The sequence below is a fragment of the Oryzias latipes genome, chromosome 16, assembly GCF_002234675.1.
Source record: "Oryzias latipes chromosome 16, ASM223467v1".
Taxonomy (NCBI): Eukaryota; Metazoa; Chordata; class Actinopteri; order Beloniformes; family Adrianichthyidae; genus Oryzias; species Oryzias latipes.
In genome coordinates, this window is record NC_019874.2 from 23678416 (window position 1) to 23697407 (window position 18992).

At 38.7% G+C, this 18992-nt stretch overlaps 1 protein-coding gene across 1 annotated transcript in view; it reads right to left on the minus strand.

Annotated features, from left to right (window-relative positions):
- Positions 1-8022: 8022 nt before the first annotated feature.
- Positions 8023-18992, minus strand: part of fhl3 (four and a half LIM domains 3) — a 53641-nt gene continuing 42671 nt past the window's right edge. Inside the window, exons 2-6 of the mRNA XM_004078300.4 lie at positions 15967-16139; positions 13342-13516; positions 11750-11919; positions 11414-11600; positions 8023-9311 (exon numbers count right to left, since the gene is read on the minus strand). Coding sequence (XP_004078348.1) covers positions 9160-9311; positions 11414-11600; positions 11750-11919; positions 13342-13516; positions 15967-16122 — 840 coding nt within the window. The 5' untranslated portion in view covers positions 16123-16139 and the 3' untranslated portion in view covers positions 8023-9159. The remainder of the gene's footprint in view (positions 9312-11413; positions 11601-11749; positions 11920-13341; positions 13517-15966; positions 16140-18992) is intronic.

Here is an 18992-nt window from a genome sequence, read left to right on the forward strand (position 1 = left end):
CTGACCCTGAATTCTGGAAAAGCAAAGCTTTGTTGTCCTGCTGAGAGCACTCATTACAAGACTTGAAGGAGTGCAGTTCTGTGACCTCAGAGGGGAGGGAGCCGAGAGGACCAAAGCCACAGAGCCACAGATTCCAACGACAACATTTGCCCTCATTTGGCTAAAGGGAAAATAAGAACTTTTCAAAAATAAACACAGAAGAAAGAATTGAAGTAGTTTGTCTAGTTTTCTCCTTCTCTCGTTCCCGAGGGACACTGAACAAAAATGTAATATATTCCTTACAAACATTAAACATCATTTCAACAGATATTTACTTGGGTTTGCATGTGTTAGATTACATTATTGAGTCATTTTGACTGAGGGGGTCCTGGAGAGAATATTGCACCATCTGTTGGCAGAGAGGATGAAACAATACAATTAAATTGAAGTGAACGCATTTTAAAGGTTTACGCATTTGCTAATAAATGAATCCATTAATCAGAAACGTAGCCAATGGCATTATTTCAGAGTATACAAACACTTATGGTAATGTCTGAGAGTCTGAAAAACAGCTGTTACAAGTAGTCTTTGACGTCTGTAGCTTCTGATTCAGACTCAGTCTGATGACTAATGATCATTCGACTCTATCACCAAGTTGAGCTGTCATGTCTCACCAAATAAAAGGGTAAATTGGATGTGAAATCAATAAATATAATAATGAAAAAGAAATTCTGAAAAAAACAACATGAAAAAGTTTTTGGAAGTGTGGTCAACTTCAAAGAAAGGCATCTGATTGCAATGCCTTGCAACACACAGCACCATTTTATGTCCAAATTAACATTGATACTGAAAAATCCAGAATAATGCGTAATGGTGTGAGAGAGTAACCAGGTCACTGGGGTCCGCAGGTGGACCCTCAACAATCATTTCACTGAATTAGGGTACAAAAGGCTCAACAGCCTGTTTGAGGATCCCAGAACCAGTCCCCTCTCTGACTGCACCCATTTCCTCACCTCATTTATCTGAAGTTGTTGATCATTCAGCAAAAAGCAATCAAAATACTGGAAACTAGTAAACTCCATTTCTTAATACAATAGGTAGAAAAAAAATGAAAAAAAAAGAATGGAAAAAGGTGGAAAGCAGACTAAATTCTCTCCAGCCAATTTGCTCTGTCAGTTTCTAAGACTGAAAAGAGAAAACAGAAATGATAAGCGACAGAAGAAAGATGTAGCATGCCAGCTAAAACACCAATTAGAAAAAGGAAACTCATCTTAAGAAATGTTTCTTTAAAAACAACCACCAGTCAAGCACACATCCTTTAACCCAATTAAATAACCCAAACCAAAACAATGCAAAGAACTTAAATAATAAGTAACAAAGTTAGAATGCAGGCCTCAGTCATGCTTGCCAGCAAGAAACAGCCAAACAAACATTTCATTAATATGCATCAAACAGCAAAGCATCACTTTTTTCGAAATAAATACATTTGACCAAGCCACTTGTTTAGCTTTGTACTCACCTGACACCACCTCCTAGAGGATCTCCCTCCAGCCAGCACCAGTGTCCACTAGTCAATTATCCAACTGCTTTAGGCTCCTCCCTGTAACACCAGCAGGATTTGCTATGAAACCTTCTCAGGCAAAATTCACTGCAGATTCTAGTTCTCCATCTATGTTCCTCCACTTCTGCAGCCAATTCAGGGTGTTTAAGGTTTTTTCTTTTCCTTTTTATTGGTCATTTCTACACAGCTTTCCCTGAGAACTGCGGACTCTGTGGAAGACGCAGTGGGTTCTGAGTCAGAATTTAACACCAGATGTGCCCTTAAGTTTGTGCTGCCAAGAGAAACTCTAAGCTGGTCTCCTCAATCTTGTCTCATTTGCTAGTCTCTATCTTTGTTCTTCTGACCAGCAGCTTCCCCACAGGTTGTCTGTCCTTCACCTCTATCTTCACAAACTGGACTTTTTTCCACTTTTCTTTCTCTTTTCAACTTCAGAAGCTGTTGCTAAGGATTTAAACATTCAATAGTGCCTCCCTTGTTTACATCCTGAACATGATGGATGTTTATCTATCAACTCTTGTGTCATCTAAGTTTCTTGTGTCTACTCTTCGGTTATCCAACTGCATATGAGTCTCTGTCAGAGATCTGAAAAATACAAAAGGCCTCTATGTGTCAGCCTTTGTGCATAGGTGCACTTTTGGAGTACATCATTACATGAAAGAGGAGAGTTTTCTGATATATTTTACCTTTGAAATGTAAGTTTCCTACAATAAACAAGCTAAACGTTTATTTTTCAGACTTTTTTTTAATCGTGAAATTCAAACGAACCTCTTAGAACAATAAAAAAACTCACAAAACTGCCCAGACAGCACACTTTTGTCTGGCTCATCAAAGCCTCTTCTGCTGAATTGACACAACTTTTAGGAAAATCCAGAGAAGATGAGAGGTTTGAATTCAAAGGAATTCAAGGAAAGGCGAGGGATGTAACTTCATTTATCATTCATTGGTTTCCTTGATAGAGAATAGAACAGAACGGTCAAACGCAGCCGCAAAAACCCCATCTGGGATCTTACTTATGAACAAACCATCTCAACCATGTCTGTGAAGCACAGCAGGGATGAATATGATTGCTTCATGAATGAGAGGCAGTTCAGAAGTACCAGATCAGTCCGCTGTTACTTTAGTTTTTATTTTTCAAAAGACAGATTTGATCGATTAATGATTGGCCTGACTTTGTTCTAGATCACAAGCTGACATTTGGGTAAATAGCTGTCTGACGTTGGCCAGACAGACATCCTGTCTGTGTGGTCTTAAATCTTTTCAGCTTGATCTGAAATTACACAAATTTCATGTTTACCTATCTTTAGGTATTTCTGGATGGATTCTTGAGCTAAAGAGATGTAATCAAAAAATAGCTGTAAAATATAGTGGAGGACTTGAATCGGTCTGGAATAAGTTAGGTGAAGTTGGTGTTTGAAAAACAAATAACCATGAAATTATTAAGTACTTGAGTTAAACTGTAAATTATGTGATAAATTATGTATTCGGTATCACCCCATCAGAAAACCTCTCCAGCAGCAAACAGGCAGTTAGGCTGACACTGGATATGATGAATTGCCAACAAAAACAGAACATTTTAGGCATTTTGCATTAACCATCATCTGCTGAGGTTAGAAAATACAGTCAAGACGTTGACATGTTGGAACACTTTGTTAAATAGACAACAGCTAAATAGTATGCAAAGAGCATGAAGAAAACAGTAGGGTGCATTTGCTCTGCTGTTTTTCCCGCCTTTCTGTTCCATGCTCAAATTTGACAGAAAAAACAGCAAAATTCGTTGTTTCCTACTCAGTGGCGGTTCTACCCTGAATTACTCCCCGGGCGAGACCCTCCTCTGGCCCATTTATTGTAACTGAAAATTCAGTTAGGAAATATTTAATCAAACACAAATAATCTGAAATAAATATTATAAAATACAAATCACACTAATAATACACTAGAATAAATGTAACTGCAGCACTAAGAACAGAAAACACTAAAACCTAACCTTTGTGGCCTTCCTGATGCAAGCTTGTCAATAACATCATCATATGAAATCTGCTCCCCCCCTGAATGATTGATACTAACAACAGCAGGTTAGTGAGTTGCTCCTGAGACATTGGTGATCTCAGGTATGACTTGATCAACTGGAGTTTTGAAAAGCTAACAGCAGCAGCAGCAGCAGCATGCTACCATCACAGCTTATTTAACATTATGATAATATACAACAATAAAACACAACAAAAACTTTGTGTTACAGCAGAGCAGACAGACACACGAATCATAACTAATGTTACAAGTTAAGGCAGAGCAAACATTTAAGAATAAATATCTTAAAAATGACGTTATTTGTAATATTTGGGCCTACTTCAGTTTTGGTCATGATAGACCAAACAAGAGATTTTTCCTCTGCAACGTTGTTGTTGTTGTAGGGCAGGTAGCCTTCGAATTTAGAAAACGTGCATCTAGCTATGCGATAATACCCTTTTCTTTGTCTCTTTTCTCCTCTTCTTCTCTTTTCTTTCTAAACTGGGCACCAGCTTTGACCTTTTTTCTCCATATTTCAGATGTTTCTGCATTTAGCATAAATGTCCTGACATAGGTATCAAGTCTGTCGACTAAACCAACTGTCATCTAAGTGAAGAATTTTTTCTGTTTTTCCATTTTTTATATGGGCATTTGACACAAAAATAACCCAAAAAGCATGATTTTTTATACCTATTTTATACCCCCCCCCCCCCCCCCCCCCCCCCGTTCGTCACACATTTCCAGCAGGAGCGCGTGCAGCTGCACCCAGGGGCGCCAATTCGCTACATGGCGGCGCAATTTTGATTTTTATTTTTTCATCAAGCACTGAGCCGCGGCCCGCGACCGTTGCCCCCCTGGAAGAAGATCCAGCCAGGTTTGCGCATGCGTTTTGCGCTCCGTGCTCACCTCTCAGCCAGCACCCTTCACCCCGCGCCCCCTCCCGACTCCTTCTTCACCCCGCGCCCCCTCCCTTCTCCTTCTCACACACATTTGCGTCTACTTCTCAAAGACAGGAGGGAGCGCAGCTGCGGGGCGGGGGCGCCGCCAGGTTTCAGGCTGTTACAAACTCTGTGATATAAGTAAACCAATAGTGGTGCATAAAGTATTTTACAAGAGCTGAGCCGCTGGCGCCGCCCCTCCGTCATTTTTCCGCCCCGGGCGATCGCCCGTATGGCCCGTGCCTAAAACCGCTACTGTTCCTACTAAAAGTTCTGAAGTCGAATCACAGCTCCTCTTCATTTTGTGTCACAGATACACTGTATTTATATTTAACGTTTTGAAATAAAGAATACCTTAAAGGCTAATGCATATGATAGTGGGAAAGCAGGGACCTCGTACTCCTCACAGGGTATTTTTCTACTTTTGTGGCATCATTAATGATAACCATGCCGTGGAGTAACACACCTCAAGTTAAACCCAAAACTGGTTGATATAAGATGCTGTTAGTTGAGGCTCAGGGGATATTTTTTCCAGTACAAAGTTCTGTCTGATTTGTGCATTTGCCCACCTGCATGTGCTGAAAGTTTCAATTGAGTGACTTCTAAATGGATCCGCTATTATTTAGTCATCTGAAGTCCAAGGCCGTTTTGTCCTGTATGTGACAGCGACATTCAGTGCGTTCCAAAGATACTTCAAACATCTGTTATCAACTTCAAGCTCAGTTGAAGTGACAGAATGAAAAGAAACCACAGCGTATTATCTTTTTACGAGAGCAGTCCTTTAGAAATGTTTCTGATAGATGAGTCACTTAATTCTCATCACTCACCATTTCCCATCAGGCATCAGCAGACGACACGCCCTTGACACAGCAATTGTTTCCACCAGGTGTAATGCTTGCTGACAATTGAGCAAAGAAACAACAATAAAACATTTAAAGGAAACTGTTTCACAACTTTAATTTCATTTTTCTTGACTAATGCATGCCATCATGTTCATGTTTAAACTTGACGTGCAGTATTGCACGTCAATGAACCACTACATTCACCGCCGCTGCTTCAAGCTTGTTTTTCTAGCTGTATTTTGGATATTCTGAGCTTCATAATGTAAACACACTTAAACCCCTTATTTTAACTAATGTTTTTTTGTAACTTTTAGTCCATAGGGATCAAGATAAAAAAATACACGCAAACACACCTACACACACACACCCACACACACACACCCACACACACACACACACACACACAAGTTTAGCTCACAGAACAGTCAAACGCTTTGAAATAAAAGTGCTTAGCATTACCCTTCTGCACTTAAAATTCCCGAATTGTAGACAACCAGGTGTCTTTGAAGAAATGCATTTATCAGATGCATTTATTTTCTATTCCTGAAAGCTGCTACCTTGTGATCTCTTTCAATTTAGGGATGATGTTGCACAGGAGACCCCAGACATACGGATTTTTTTTCAAACTCTGCGCAAATATGGTCTCCCTTTTATAAAAGTTTCTCTGAATTGGTGAACAGTGAATTTATATTCTGATGCAGAAGGGGATTCTGGGGGTTCCAATGCAAAAAAACATGATTTTAACAGCCTGCTCTCACAAAAAATGTTCACTCATTTTAATCTAGAAGAAAGATATATCAGGATTATATTGCTTTCCAGTGACAATTGCTGTGTGTACAACCATGGTCAGGTCTATCCATGTATCTTCAGATCCCATTTCTTTTCTGGGTAACAGGGTTGCTGGAGCCAGCCCAGCTAAACAGTTGAGAGAAGGTGGGGTGCACCCAGAACAGGTCGCCAGTCTTTTGCAGAGCCACACTCTCACACATGCACACCTAGGGCAATTTAAAGACACCATTTTACCTGTGAAGAATGTTTTTGGGCTGCGGGAGGAAGTCGGAGTGCCTGAAAGAAACCCATGCATGCATGAGAAGAACAGGAAAACCCCACACAAAGGACCCAGCTGGGATTTGAACCAGGGCCTTCTCATTGTGAGGCAAGAGCTCTAACCATGGCATCCTCGTGCAGTCCTCATTGTTAAAGACCCACTCCAACAGAAATCGTAATTTTGGTGTTTTTAACATGTTCTTGGGACATTTCTGTTATGAAGACTGACATAAATTAAGAAAATTTGGAGTAAAACTTCTTGTCTGAGTATTTCTTTCTTGAAATCATTGTGAGCAGGATCAGACAAAAAATGCCAATTAAAGAAGCTGTGATGAAGATGCTACAATTGGTGGGCCACAAGCTCCCTGCTCCACTCCATTCTGATGCATCTACTTGAAGACAAATAGATCCATGTACGTCTTTGTTATCATAGTCTGAGCTGGCATCTGGATCAAAACTGTACGGCTGGATAGCTCCGATATTGCTCACAATTTTTGTTGCAGGTTAAGTTAGCTTGGGATTGGGAGGGACTGTAAGCTAGCCGGAGAGCGTCTAAACAAATGTATGATGGGAAATGGGTGCAAGCTTACTCCAGACAAACAGTTCCACCCACAATTTTTGATGAACTTCTGCCGCTCTGCAGAAACTGTCAGTTTTTTTGAGTTTGGCTAAAAACGGCATAATCCTGATTAAAAGACCACTTGGAACGCTTTTAAAATAGATCAAAAGATGATTGGAGTGGTACTATAAGTCACGTTTTTGTTCCTCCAAATTATTTACGTTGACACCATATTTCCATATAAATTTGTTAATCCAGTGCTTTTGCAACAAGTAACGCTGCAAGTTAAACTTTCATTTTAGTAGTGTTGGAGAAATTTTGCCACTTCAGAGGAAAAACGACAAGCTTTTCGTGTTTCTCAAACCAAGCGACTTGTCTCCGTCTTCTAACAGCCTCACGTGATTTAGCAGCTCACAGCCTGTGTTCAATATGACAGAGGTCAGTCTCGGCCTCTGACCCTCCCTGTTAGCCATCCACTCTTCACTTGTTCTTGTCTTCCAATAAATCCAAAGGGGTCTGGGTGTTAGTTGACCCCCCCACCCCACCCCCCGCCCTTCGGCGAAAGTGCCATGGAGCAACTCCAGATGTGAACATCCTCCCCTTTCTCCTCTCTTTCTGTCTCCCACACTTTTCTCTCCCACTTCCACCAGCACCCTCCCCCATGCAGCTGCAAGTTTCCATCTCCTTTTTTGGTGAAAAAATCTCAAACAGAGGCTGGGAGGAGGACATTTCACCAACACCGCCAGGCGAGTGTATCTGGGGGTCTGTGTATGTGTGCTTCTTCATCAAGCCAATGAAACAGTCATCTCAGCATAAACAGGAGTTCTTCTGTACGCCCAGATTTGTGCAAACCCTCGCTGTTTCTGGAGTGCACACAGGAATCCTCACAAGTTTTTATTCTCTTGTAACACATTGATGCTGTCTGTTTTTATCTTGTTCTCACACAAACAAGCTTTTATGTTCTTTCCCTCTGGAATTGCGCTCTCATTTTTTTCCCTAGAAAGACACTTTAAACACCCCGAAGAGGCTTTTCTCCAGCTTACACTGTAAAAGATATTTAGAAAAAAGAAGAAAAAAAACTGCTCAGCAAAGGTCAGTGTCAATGTATTTATTAATAAGACTTTGAAAAAGAAGTAGCCATTCAGCTCTTTCAGTCATCAACTGATTTACAATAATACCATAGGTTTGTTTTCATGGGGGGCTACTTTACATCTTATAAAGTATATCTGACAACTTTGACTCACCTGCATCAAAGCCAAAATAAACAAATTCTTAATATTTCTTATAGTTTTGTACATGTACATGATGAACACTGACAACAACAAAATATTTACTGACATGCACATTTTTGCAAGGCACATTAGGTGTGCGTTCTTTAGGGTTATAAATGCTGGTGCTAAAGAATTGGAAAAAAAATGTTTTTAAAAAAGGAAAAAACAAAGCAAAACAAAGGTGAGACTGTGTGAAGTAAGCATAACTGTGAAGTTCAGTATTGGGAGATAAATGAAAAGAATAACTAAAATGTGTGTCTTGCTTTGTGATTTTGTGATTTTATGTGCAGAAAACATGGTGACAAAAGAGCAACATTTTCCAAAGTGCATTATTTTACCAAAAACCAAAGTCGACGTACTTGTACTTGTCATTGGCCGCTTTAATATTTTAATTCATATTAATATGCTGAATTTTTGCCACATTTTACATGCCACGTTATATACAAAAACTTTTTCCAACATGTAAAAAGTCAGAAATAGTAAAGATAAAAGATGTGAGGAAAAGTAGCATTCCAAATGCATACAACTGCAGCTTTTAGAGGGGAAAAACACTAGCTTCACCCCCTTTTTATGTCAGAATTCTGGGCTCATAAACTGTACTGCACGGTTTTCTTTGTTCATTCCTCAGTTCGACCTGTACCTGAGGTGACATTTTCATCTTTGACAAAGTCTCAAACAACTTTAAGTTCTTTGCTTTAGCATTTTGTAGCATACATGTGTTAATTGGGCACTCCATAAACTAAATTATTAACTTTCTGGTTAATAAAAGAAACTTGGTTGCGGTTCATGCAATCAATGCAGCAGCTTTGCTCGCTCCAGAAGAAAAATCTTACACAGAAACAAGTCTTTTCATAAAAACGACCTGAGGCAGCCTTTGATAGCCCGTGTTACCTTCCTGTGTGCTGGAAAGTAAAAAAATAAGGATGAAGGTGGGATGGGACTAGAGCAAAGGGAAGCTCTATAGGTTGCTGTTGCAATCACGGCACAGGATCCTGTCGCCATTTGGGAAGAAACCAGCACCCACAAGTGAGACGGAGCACTGAGAGCAGGTGAAACATGATTGATGCCACTGACGATCCTCAAACGAGATGTACTTCCCTCCACCGAAACCTGAAGCAGAAAAACAAAGCTCAGTATAGGAATGAGTCTTAATAGAATAAAATGAGGTGGACTGGCGTTGCAGACAAATCATAAAAAGAATGGAGTGGGTTTGAAAAATATTACAAACATATTGCCTTGGATGAAGTGTACCACAGAAAACTCCTTTAACTAGATTTACCCACATTACAGGCTTGTCATTGGTTAACTGATGGAATTTCTTTAGGCTTTCACATTTAGTCTACAGAAAAAAGAAAAGAAAAAGCACTAATTGTATTATGTCCTGTTCTTCAGTACAGGACAAAAGTACTTAAGTACAGGACACTCCAATGAAAATTGTATTTTTGAAGTTTTTAACATGTTCTTGTGGGATTTTGTGATGATAGAGGACATATATAAAGACAAGTCTTTCTCATCATTTGTATTAATTCAAATCATTGCTAATCAGGAGCAGACAAAAATGCTGTTGGAAAAAGCTTGCAGGTCCTTTGATTGGTGGGCCACAAGCTCACTGCTCCGATCCATTCTGATGCATCCACTTGCAGACAAATTAATCCATGTACTTCTTTGTTTTCCTCATCCGAGCTGACTAAAAACGATCATCATAATTAAAAGACCGAAAGCAATACTTTTACAATGGATCAAAAGATGATTTGAGTGAGATTTTAACTTAATTTCTTTGTATTAAGCTTTATTCAATTTGTAGTCCTGTATTCTGATGGGTATCCTCTTGTTGGTAGCACACAGCATACAACTATTGCATTTTCAATGTGGAATTAAATTCTTCAAATTGGGATTTTTGATCATGTTGCATTTTACCCACCAGTGACAACTGGAAACAAAGTCAACCCCATCTGTGCATTTTGACTTTTTTATGTGATGACTATTCTGGGAACAGTAATAGTCAATACCAGCTCTTCAACAGAACAATGCAATCCCCCTCATTACTTAACCAAAGGTGAGTTCTATCACCTAAACATTGAATTCCTGGAAAGTATAGACTCAGCTTTACATACAAGTCATACAGACATGTTCACGTGTTCGTCCTGCACAGACAGGGTACCTGTCCATCAAGTACTAATATTTCTCTATCAAAATTGGGACATGTGCAACAATCACTTTAGATCCAAAAATTACCTGTTTTCAAACAACAACTTGCATTTTAGAAAAAATAAATAAAAAGGAGATTTTGGTCATAGACAGTTTTATCTGCCTTCACCTGACCTGGCTTAATTATTCCCACTCTTACACTGGCAATGGTATTTGTTGCAACATTTATATTTTACCTTCCAATTTTTTTGCTCTTTGGTCTTTTTTTATATTTGAACACTAGCCAAAGCATAATGACTAGGTAAAAAAAAAGCAAAATAAAAAAACATTAAAAAAATCTTAGAAAATGTTGCATTTGGGAAAAATGTCCAAGCATTTGACTTTTGTATTCAAAAAATTATGTGTCTTGCTGCAAAAAAACTTTTCCTGGACAGAAGGAGGTCAAAGGCGTAAGTTGTCCATATTTGTTCCTTCAAATTAATAGTGATAGACGTGAAATTAAATTCCCATCTGAAATTGTTAAAACTTGTCATAAAAAAATAAAGCTGGCATGTGGCATGAATTGTGATTATAGTAGTTTCTCTGTGTCTGATTGCTAAAATAAACGGTCAAGTCAGACTGGAATTTGAGTGTCTTTTCTTCTTGTAGCCTACAGAAATAACACAAGTGCTAATAGAGATGGCACAATGGAGAGCAGAAGGAACAGAACGTAAACAAAGAGGTCTATCACTGAAGAGCGCCTTTCTGCACCGCTGCCAGATTCCTAAAATAACAATCTGAGCCTGTCAGCTGTCATTTAACTAACTTGTTAAAATAATACAGTTAAAGGCAACCTGTATAAAGGCTTTTCCAACTGACAACTTTTGTCTAAAGTAAATAAACACATTTCTGCTCTGCACATATGTAGTCTCTGTAAGCAACATGCATTATTGTTAGAAAAAAAACACTTTTACTATGAAGGATTTGATGTTACAAAGATGTGATGTAAAAAGAAATGGCTAAGAAAACTAGAATGCTAATGCACACTACAACTTACTTCTAAAACAAAAACCATAAAATCTTACCTGTAATCGGTTTGCAGCAGGCCTCACATTTCTTGGCATATAGGCTGCTGAAACACTTGAGGCAGTAAGGGCTTTCATCTCTGGAGGTGAAGTGCTGACCAGCTAGCTGGGTCTCACAGCTGGTGCAGACAAAACACTCCTTGTGCCAAGGCTCATCCCGATAGGTCACACCACCTTTAGACAAAGCCTTTAAGGAAAAGGAAAATCACAAAATAAGTTTTTCATCTTCTATTTTTTAAATCTGACCAATGTCATTAACTGCAAAACTGCACTAGAAGGGTCTTTTAAAAAAAAATCAATTTGAATTCCTGTATACATATAAATTAACAATCTGACCTTTTTACAGCGCGTGCACCGTGGAGCAAACTTGTCCTCATAACAAGGTACGCAGTAATGCTCGTCTTTGTCAGGGATGAAGGACTTGGAGCCAATAGGCTGTTCACAGCTGTGGCAGATGAAGCAGCCCTCGTGCCATGTAGAGCCAGCATATTCCAGCTTTCTTGTACCTGTGTATGCATGAGAAGACATTTTTAATAAGAAGCACAAACACATAAAAATAAAATGGTATAATGTTATAAATATCAGAGATGTGTCTAATAAGGTTAAGTTCAACCTTAAAAAAAGGAACATTAACGTTTGAATTCCCCTATCTAACTGATTCTTTTATTGACTTATATCATTTACATATGGTAACCATTCTTAAATATGTAATGGAGAATATGTTTTTTCCGATTGGTTTAAGAAATGGTAAACAATTTTTTTACAAAACCATTTTCAGATCAAAAACACTAAATTCTCTTTATAAATTCTACCAGACCGTAGCACAAGACTCACTGTGTTAGGCAAGCCAACAATAAAAGGGAATAAACTGGAATGTAAAATGAATTCCTTGTTCAGTGTAGTGGCAGGGGCTGTGATAAATAAACTCCTGTAAGCTTAAAAAACACAATACCAACACCAAAAGCAAAATTTACTTTAGTTTTTTTATTGAACCTTTGAACAGACATTACCCTGTCAACAGTATTTAAGGATGGCTTTAAACTTAAACTTTCCTATTTGTAGGTTTGTGAATATTTTAAAATGTAAAAAATCTATGATTGAGTGAACTAAATAATGACAGATAACACCATTATTTTTCCCCATAGGAGTCAATAAAGTGAACAAGAGCTGAGCGTTCGGCTGAGCAATGTGAGGATTTTTTGGAGCTTCATCTGTTGAACTTTTCATGGAGGATTCTTATGTACCTCATGTGAAGTAACTTTGCTTATTTTAAGATAAATCTGGGCAACGGTCATTGTAATCTGCTCAGTCAAACTATATTTATTTAACAGTCAGATCTAGAATCCATGACGGAGAATTTGGAAGTAAAGCATATCTCTTATCCGTTGCCATCAATGGTTTTGTGAGCCGCACACCAGCTCTTGGGATTTGACTTCAATGCAGCAGTTTGAGCAAAGGCACATTCACCTGTGGGTGCTGCTCAGCTCGGGACCCTCGTCTTCACCCCTCTCACCCCTTTTATTCTACAACTTCTTCCTCTTTTGTGTCTGCCTGATTGCTTACCTTATCAGTTTCATTGTTCCTAGCTTCCTGTTGTTTGCAGAGCCATCAACTTTTCAAGTCATTTGCTTATTTTCAACTTTTAAATATCACGTGGCAGAAGAGACATAACAGTAAGGGTTGAGCAATGCACCTCACAGTAAAAGTTATTTGAAGATTAATTTTGCCATCCAAAATTTTAATAGATTTAGGATGTATATAGTTTATAGTTATAGTATATAGTTTTTTTTAAATAAAATCCTGAGGTTTACTTTAATAAATCATGAGAGTATTTAAAAGAACAAATATTTTGTATTTAAAAAATCTATGATTAAGACAAAATATACCGGTAGGTTTACTCCAATAAAGTAGTCATCCATCATTTTTACCTGGCATGACTATCTTGTCACAGGCTACACACTTGGAGGAAAATTCATTGCAGTAGCAGTCATTGCACAGCAAAGCATTATCTTGGCTGGTAAATGGCTCATCAGCCAACGAGCGATCGCAGCGGAAACAGCGGAAGCAGTGCTCGTGGTAATGCCTGTCCTCGTAGAAGAGCTCCTGGCAGCAGAACATGGAGAGGAAATATTAGTGAAAGTTATTTTATATGCAGCTCCATGAAAAGAAAGTCCCATTTCCAACACTTTTTTAAACTAAAGCTTATAACAAGAACCCACAACCTTTTTCACATTAGACACTTTTTGAATCAGAAATAACTTCAAATTACCAAATGTTCACAAAATTCACAACAGTGATCAGATCAATACTCCAGAACATTTAACATAGTGTCGAGATTAAGGTTTACAAAAGAAAAGTACAGAGGCAGTGTGTGAAAGACAAAGGAATGTCATTCTAAACACATAGGTTTCTCTCTGGAATACTCACCTTCTGCAAAAAAATAAAATAAATTATAAAATAGTAAAAAAAAAAACTAACATAGTTGGACCAATATACATATATTTAATGCATGTTACATGTGAATATATGAACAAAAAAAGCTAACATTTTAAAAGGCATTTGGCAAATTTTGATCCACGGTGACTCACAAAACGAGTGTCCAGCTGATCCGCATGTCTTCCTGTTTTTGCGTCACTGCCATCGTTATCGCAGCTTAAAAACTCTGTTTAGGGAAATCTGGCCTGACCCTGACCATAACCAAAAACGCCACTGTGGCTGACACTCATGCACAAATACTTATTAGCGGCACACAAATAACATTTGTGGGACACAACTGTCGCAATTGCACACAGCTCAAAAAGGGTTCAATATTTTGCCCCAGGATATGTTTGACTGCAAGTCCAGAAATTTAACCGTTAACTTGTAGGTCAATAGCTTCACCTCCTGAGCCACACCTCCTCTCAAGCCAACAGATTATAATATCCTCACGTTACTCGCATCCTGAGCACGGCCGCTGAATGAAATAACTGAATTCAACCTTCATCTATTGGAGGTTTACATTTTTACAGCTGAGTGAAATCAGACTTTGTGCATTTTTATTGTTTCATTGATCCATAATATCCTTTGCCTTTCCCAGTCTGGCAAAAGAATCTCTTCCCCTGAAAAACTTGTTTGCGTTTTCATCTGTGATCATCTTACACATATTGGTATCTTTGTGCTGCACATGTTTTTGCATTTGAAGATTAATCATAACAAGCCTCAACAAGTGGTCCAATGAATATAAGGTGTTCCTGGAAGATTCCTGCCATTACTGCCGCTCTGGTGTTTAAGAAGATTTAGATAATTTGCCTGAGGCTTGTGTCCACCTCAACTCTGACACAACACAATTTCAGCACACAAAAGGATCAACATAGTTCTGATGATGGCCAGATGTCTTTGCTTCAGTCCTCATGGTAGCGCTGAAATGTTTGCAAAACTAAAAACTGCATATTAATATAAAATGTATTAACAAGAAAAAAAAAGTCACATTTAAAATATGATTACTGAAATGGAAACGAAACACAGGATTACAATTTATTACAATTGCACAGTTATACAAGACTCAATACTTCTAACTTTCTGAAAAAGGAGAAAAATTCTTCTAAAATGATCTGGTAAATATTCCTGATATATTTTTTTAAACTTTCATTATTGCCATAAGTACAAGCTCATAATTAAATGGATAAATCTAAGGATTGAATTTTGCTTAGATTTTGTGAAAATAATGGTGTCACAGATGTTGCTCATATCACAACATATTTTTTTTTTTTATGGTCTAGCCAGGAACAAACACTTTCCATTGCCTAAAGCTAGAATAAGAATATTATTTTTTGCTCCACAAGACTATGAAAAAAGTCTCGGTTAAGAGCAGGGGGACGTTCAAGGTCAAACTCAGAAAACCTTTGTGTCCATCTTTAATCCCTAAGTAGCACACACTCGTGCCAGCTTCTGTCTCAAAAGATGGAGTGATCTGGAGTGATTCTAAGTTGAGAAACTGGCAGCTTTATTATTTTCTTTTCCCGCCAACTATTTGAGTGTTGATAACTCATTTGTTTCTTTAGCCAAAAACTTACAACGCAGTGTGGCGTAGCCCAGTCTAAAAACCGTAATAAGACACACATGCTGGTCTTTAACCGGCCTCTCATGTTAGTGTTTTCCATTAAAGGAAGATTGAATTTTCACTTAATTGTGGTAAAGAGGGAGACGTTCCCTCATCCTGCATTTTTACAATCTTAGACCAAATTAGTCTGTTGGCTTGTGTGGACTCGGATGAAATGGCCTGCGTAATTGCAAGTTAAATTAGCCTTTACAATGTCGTGCCACACAAAATATATAGAACATGCCTCATTTGCCATGGATTATCCATCATTAACATGACTTAACTTCTGTTTTTGTGATCCAATGCCATGTCAAAACATAATAAAAATGGCTTTAAGCTAATTTGAGTCCTTTTGATGTGCCAGTTGTTTAGTTAATGGAAGGTGAAGAAGTTTTGAAGAGATTGGCCATGTCGGATTCATTTTTTTCTTCTCATTTTGAATTGGATGCATTGTTTAGTTTTGCAGCAGCCTTACCCTTGCATCATGGCCAATTAGCTCCTTGCATTCGTCACATGTGTTTGAAAACAGGCTGTCGTAGCAGGGGATACAGTAGGGGCTGTCATTCGACTGGATGTACTTGCGGCCATACAGGGACTCTTTGCAGTTGTCACAGTCAAACCGGTCAGCCATTGTAGTTTTCTTTAAAGCTGTAGCAGAAAGAAGACAATCAGGTCAGGCGTTTCCATGAAAAAAACAAACCACAGACAGCGAGGACAGAACAAAGTCATGCTGAATAAACGAAACAAAGTCCTGACAAATGACCCCTTTGGCTTTTCCATCCCTGCAGCTACACAACAAAATAGACTTTCACTGCCAGTATTTATATTGTAAATACTTCAATGTGTATAGCAACGGAGTTTAACTCAAACAAAACATACAGGGCAAGCGGGGGCAAGTGTAAAAAAAAAAGGAATAGAGAGAAATTAATAAAAGGGTCAAAAACTGTGTACCCTGTGTAAAGAAATGGGCTTGCACAAGATGCAGTTTTTTTGAAAAAACAAAATGATTAATAAGACTTGTTGATAATTAGATGCTTTGAAGCACCGGTTGCACATGGACACACATTTCATGCAGACCTGTAAATATTTATGAGGCGAAAGTTTAAACGTAATTACAGCATGGACCACCAAAGATCTAGAATGTGTGTGTGTGTTTGAGTGTGTGTGTGTTGAAGCTGTCCAAGCAGGACTCCTGAGCATCAAGTTCACTTTTCGGAGAGACAGACAACGGCTACATGGGCACACGAAGTCTGACTGAGCACACAACAAAGTAACAGCATGAGACTGCTCCAGCTTTCCAGCAACAATATCAGCTTTCAAACACATTACAGCATGGCTGGACGACAAGCCGGTGATAATTGATACCGTCCTTGGGGAGGGTACACAACTGGCTCCTCACTCCCAACACTCAATAATAATAATCATCAGTGATGTAATTAGCAATCAGACTTCAAGCTGGGCTCCTTCTCTTACACTCATGCACACAGAAACACATGCATGCTCATCCACTGATGCAAGGAGGCCATGTAAACATAATCCCATACAAAGAAATGAGTAACACAATCCGATCTGAAAAAAATCACACGAGATCCATCAACGGGGAAGACGTTTGGCTTTAATTCTCAAGTTTCTGCTGTTTTAGGAAGACAAAAACTCCTAATGAGCAAATGGAGAAAGTCAAGACCCGACCTGCCTGCTGTCCTCATATGTAACCCAGTGACATGCTTTCTGCTATTGTATAACCTTGATTTCCCAGAGGCCCTTTCAACCGTTTTAGTGACTCTAAACCAAAAATGATAAAGTGTCAACTCTTGACAGCTCTGTGATCATGTGTTTACACTTCTGCAGCTCACATTACAACACAGAAACATCCCTTTGTTTAACAACTAAATGGATACATGAGGGATATCAGGTGGCTTAACATCCATCTGGTTGTTACGGGGGCATATCCTGAAAAGCAGCTTTGTCCTGAACTGATGTGTCGCTTGTGCTTCAAAATATATGCATTATACATTTTACTTTTGACAAACCATCCATCAGGCATTCATCATTCTTGCCTTGTACTTTAGATTATTTAACTAAAGAGCAAAAAAAAAAAACTGTGACCTCAGAAGTTTCTGCAATGCCAAGTAGGAAGGTACAGAATGTGCTGTCTTCGATTGCCAGGTGAAAGTACGAGATGAGGCATGACTCAGACAACAGGAAGCTCCTGTGACATCCAAGTCTGACTTAATCTAGTGAGTAAACCCAAAAGGTGGAGTGTTTATTCTTTCAATTCCTTCCCAGATGTATTTAGTACCCATTTATCAATGTACCAAAAATTCTGTAACAGTGGTCAAACAGACCTCTCAAATCTAAACAACCCATCCATCTAAAGTGGGATTTTTTTAATGTTTGAGAATTCTGAGTTTGAGCACGAGTGTGTGGAGATACGGAGAAGTAAAAGGTAAAGCAGCGTTTAGAAGATCCAGGGTAAAGCTTGTAAAGAACTTGTTATGGCACATAGTCACACACAGATGATGTCAGCATGCTGACCCCTGAAGTGATGGGCTGAGACACGCCAGAAAAAGAAAAAAGAAAAGAAGAGCTCACAGATATGGTTCTCACAGGACCCTCTGCAAATATGCAAGGGTCCATCTCCTTCATGTCCAGAACTCAGCGACTAAGTATCTACTCTGAGGTTAATAATGCTCCCAAATACCAAGACCGTTACTGGATTCAACCCTCTGGGAAAAACAGGGGCCTTTCAAGGAAACCACCACTCGAACCAAATGAAACAATGGTGCACAAATATTGTCTTTGAGTTTTAGGGTAGTAGCACTGCTCAAAGTAGGGATCTTTATTTAATATCTGCATCAGTGAGTGGCTGTGTTTAAAGTAATTTGGGACAGATAGAAGTTTTTAGAGAGAGGATAACAGTTCTATTCACCTGTGAGATTTACAAGAAAGCCTCCTTTGCTTCTTTCATGCAGGAAAAGCTATTTTCAATTTTAAAATTATTCTTGACATTTTTTTCTAGCTACATAATCAAGAAATCGGCACAAAATCCCCAGATTTACTAAACATAAAAACAAACAGGAAAATAGCGTGTGCAATACTGGTAGTTCAGATTGAGGTAATCATGAAAACTGTGTGAACATGCCTGTAGGGATTCTGGGAAATCCATAAACGCACCCATTTCCATAAAAAACAAAAAGATAGAGAAACATTATTTAAATCTTTGTGACAGCAAAACATCCCTAGGGCTTTTTATTTGTTTTCACACAATCGGATAAGAGATAGAAAAGGAATGTCAAGGGAATATTCCTCTAGACCTCACAACAATCTCTGATTGACATCAGAGGGTCAGATTCAGGGTCGGTTGTGAGTCTCTGCAGAGATGCAAAAAAGCTGACTGTAGAAAGAGTTGTTGTTGGTTACAGAAGGGGCAAGCAGATGTCCAGTCCAAGCCATTCTCAAAGGTGAGCTTTGCTTTAACTCTTCTTAATTCCAAATGAACAG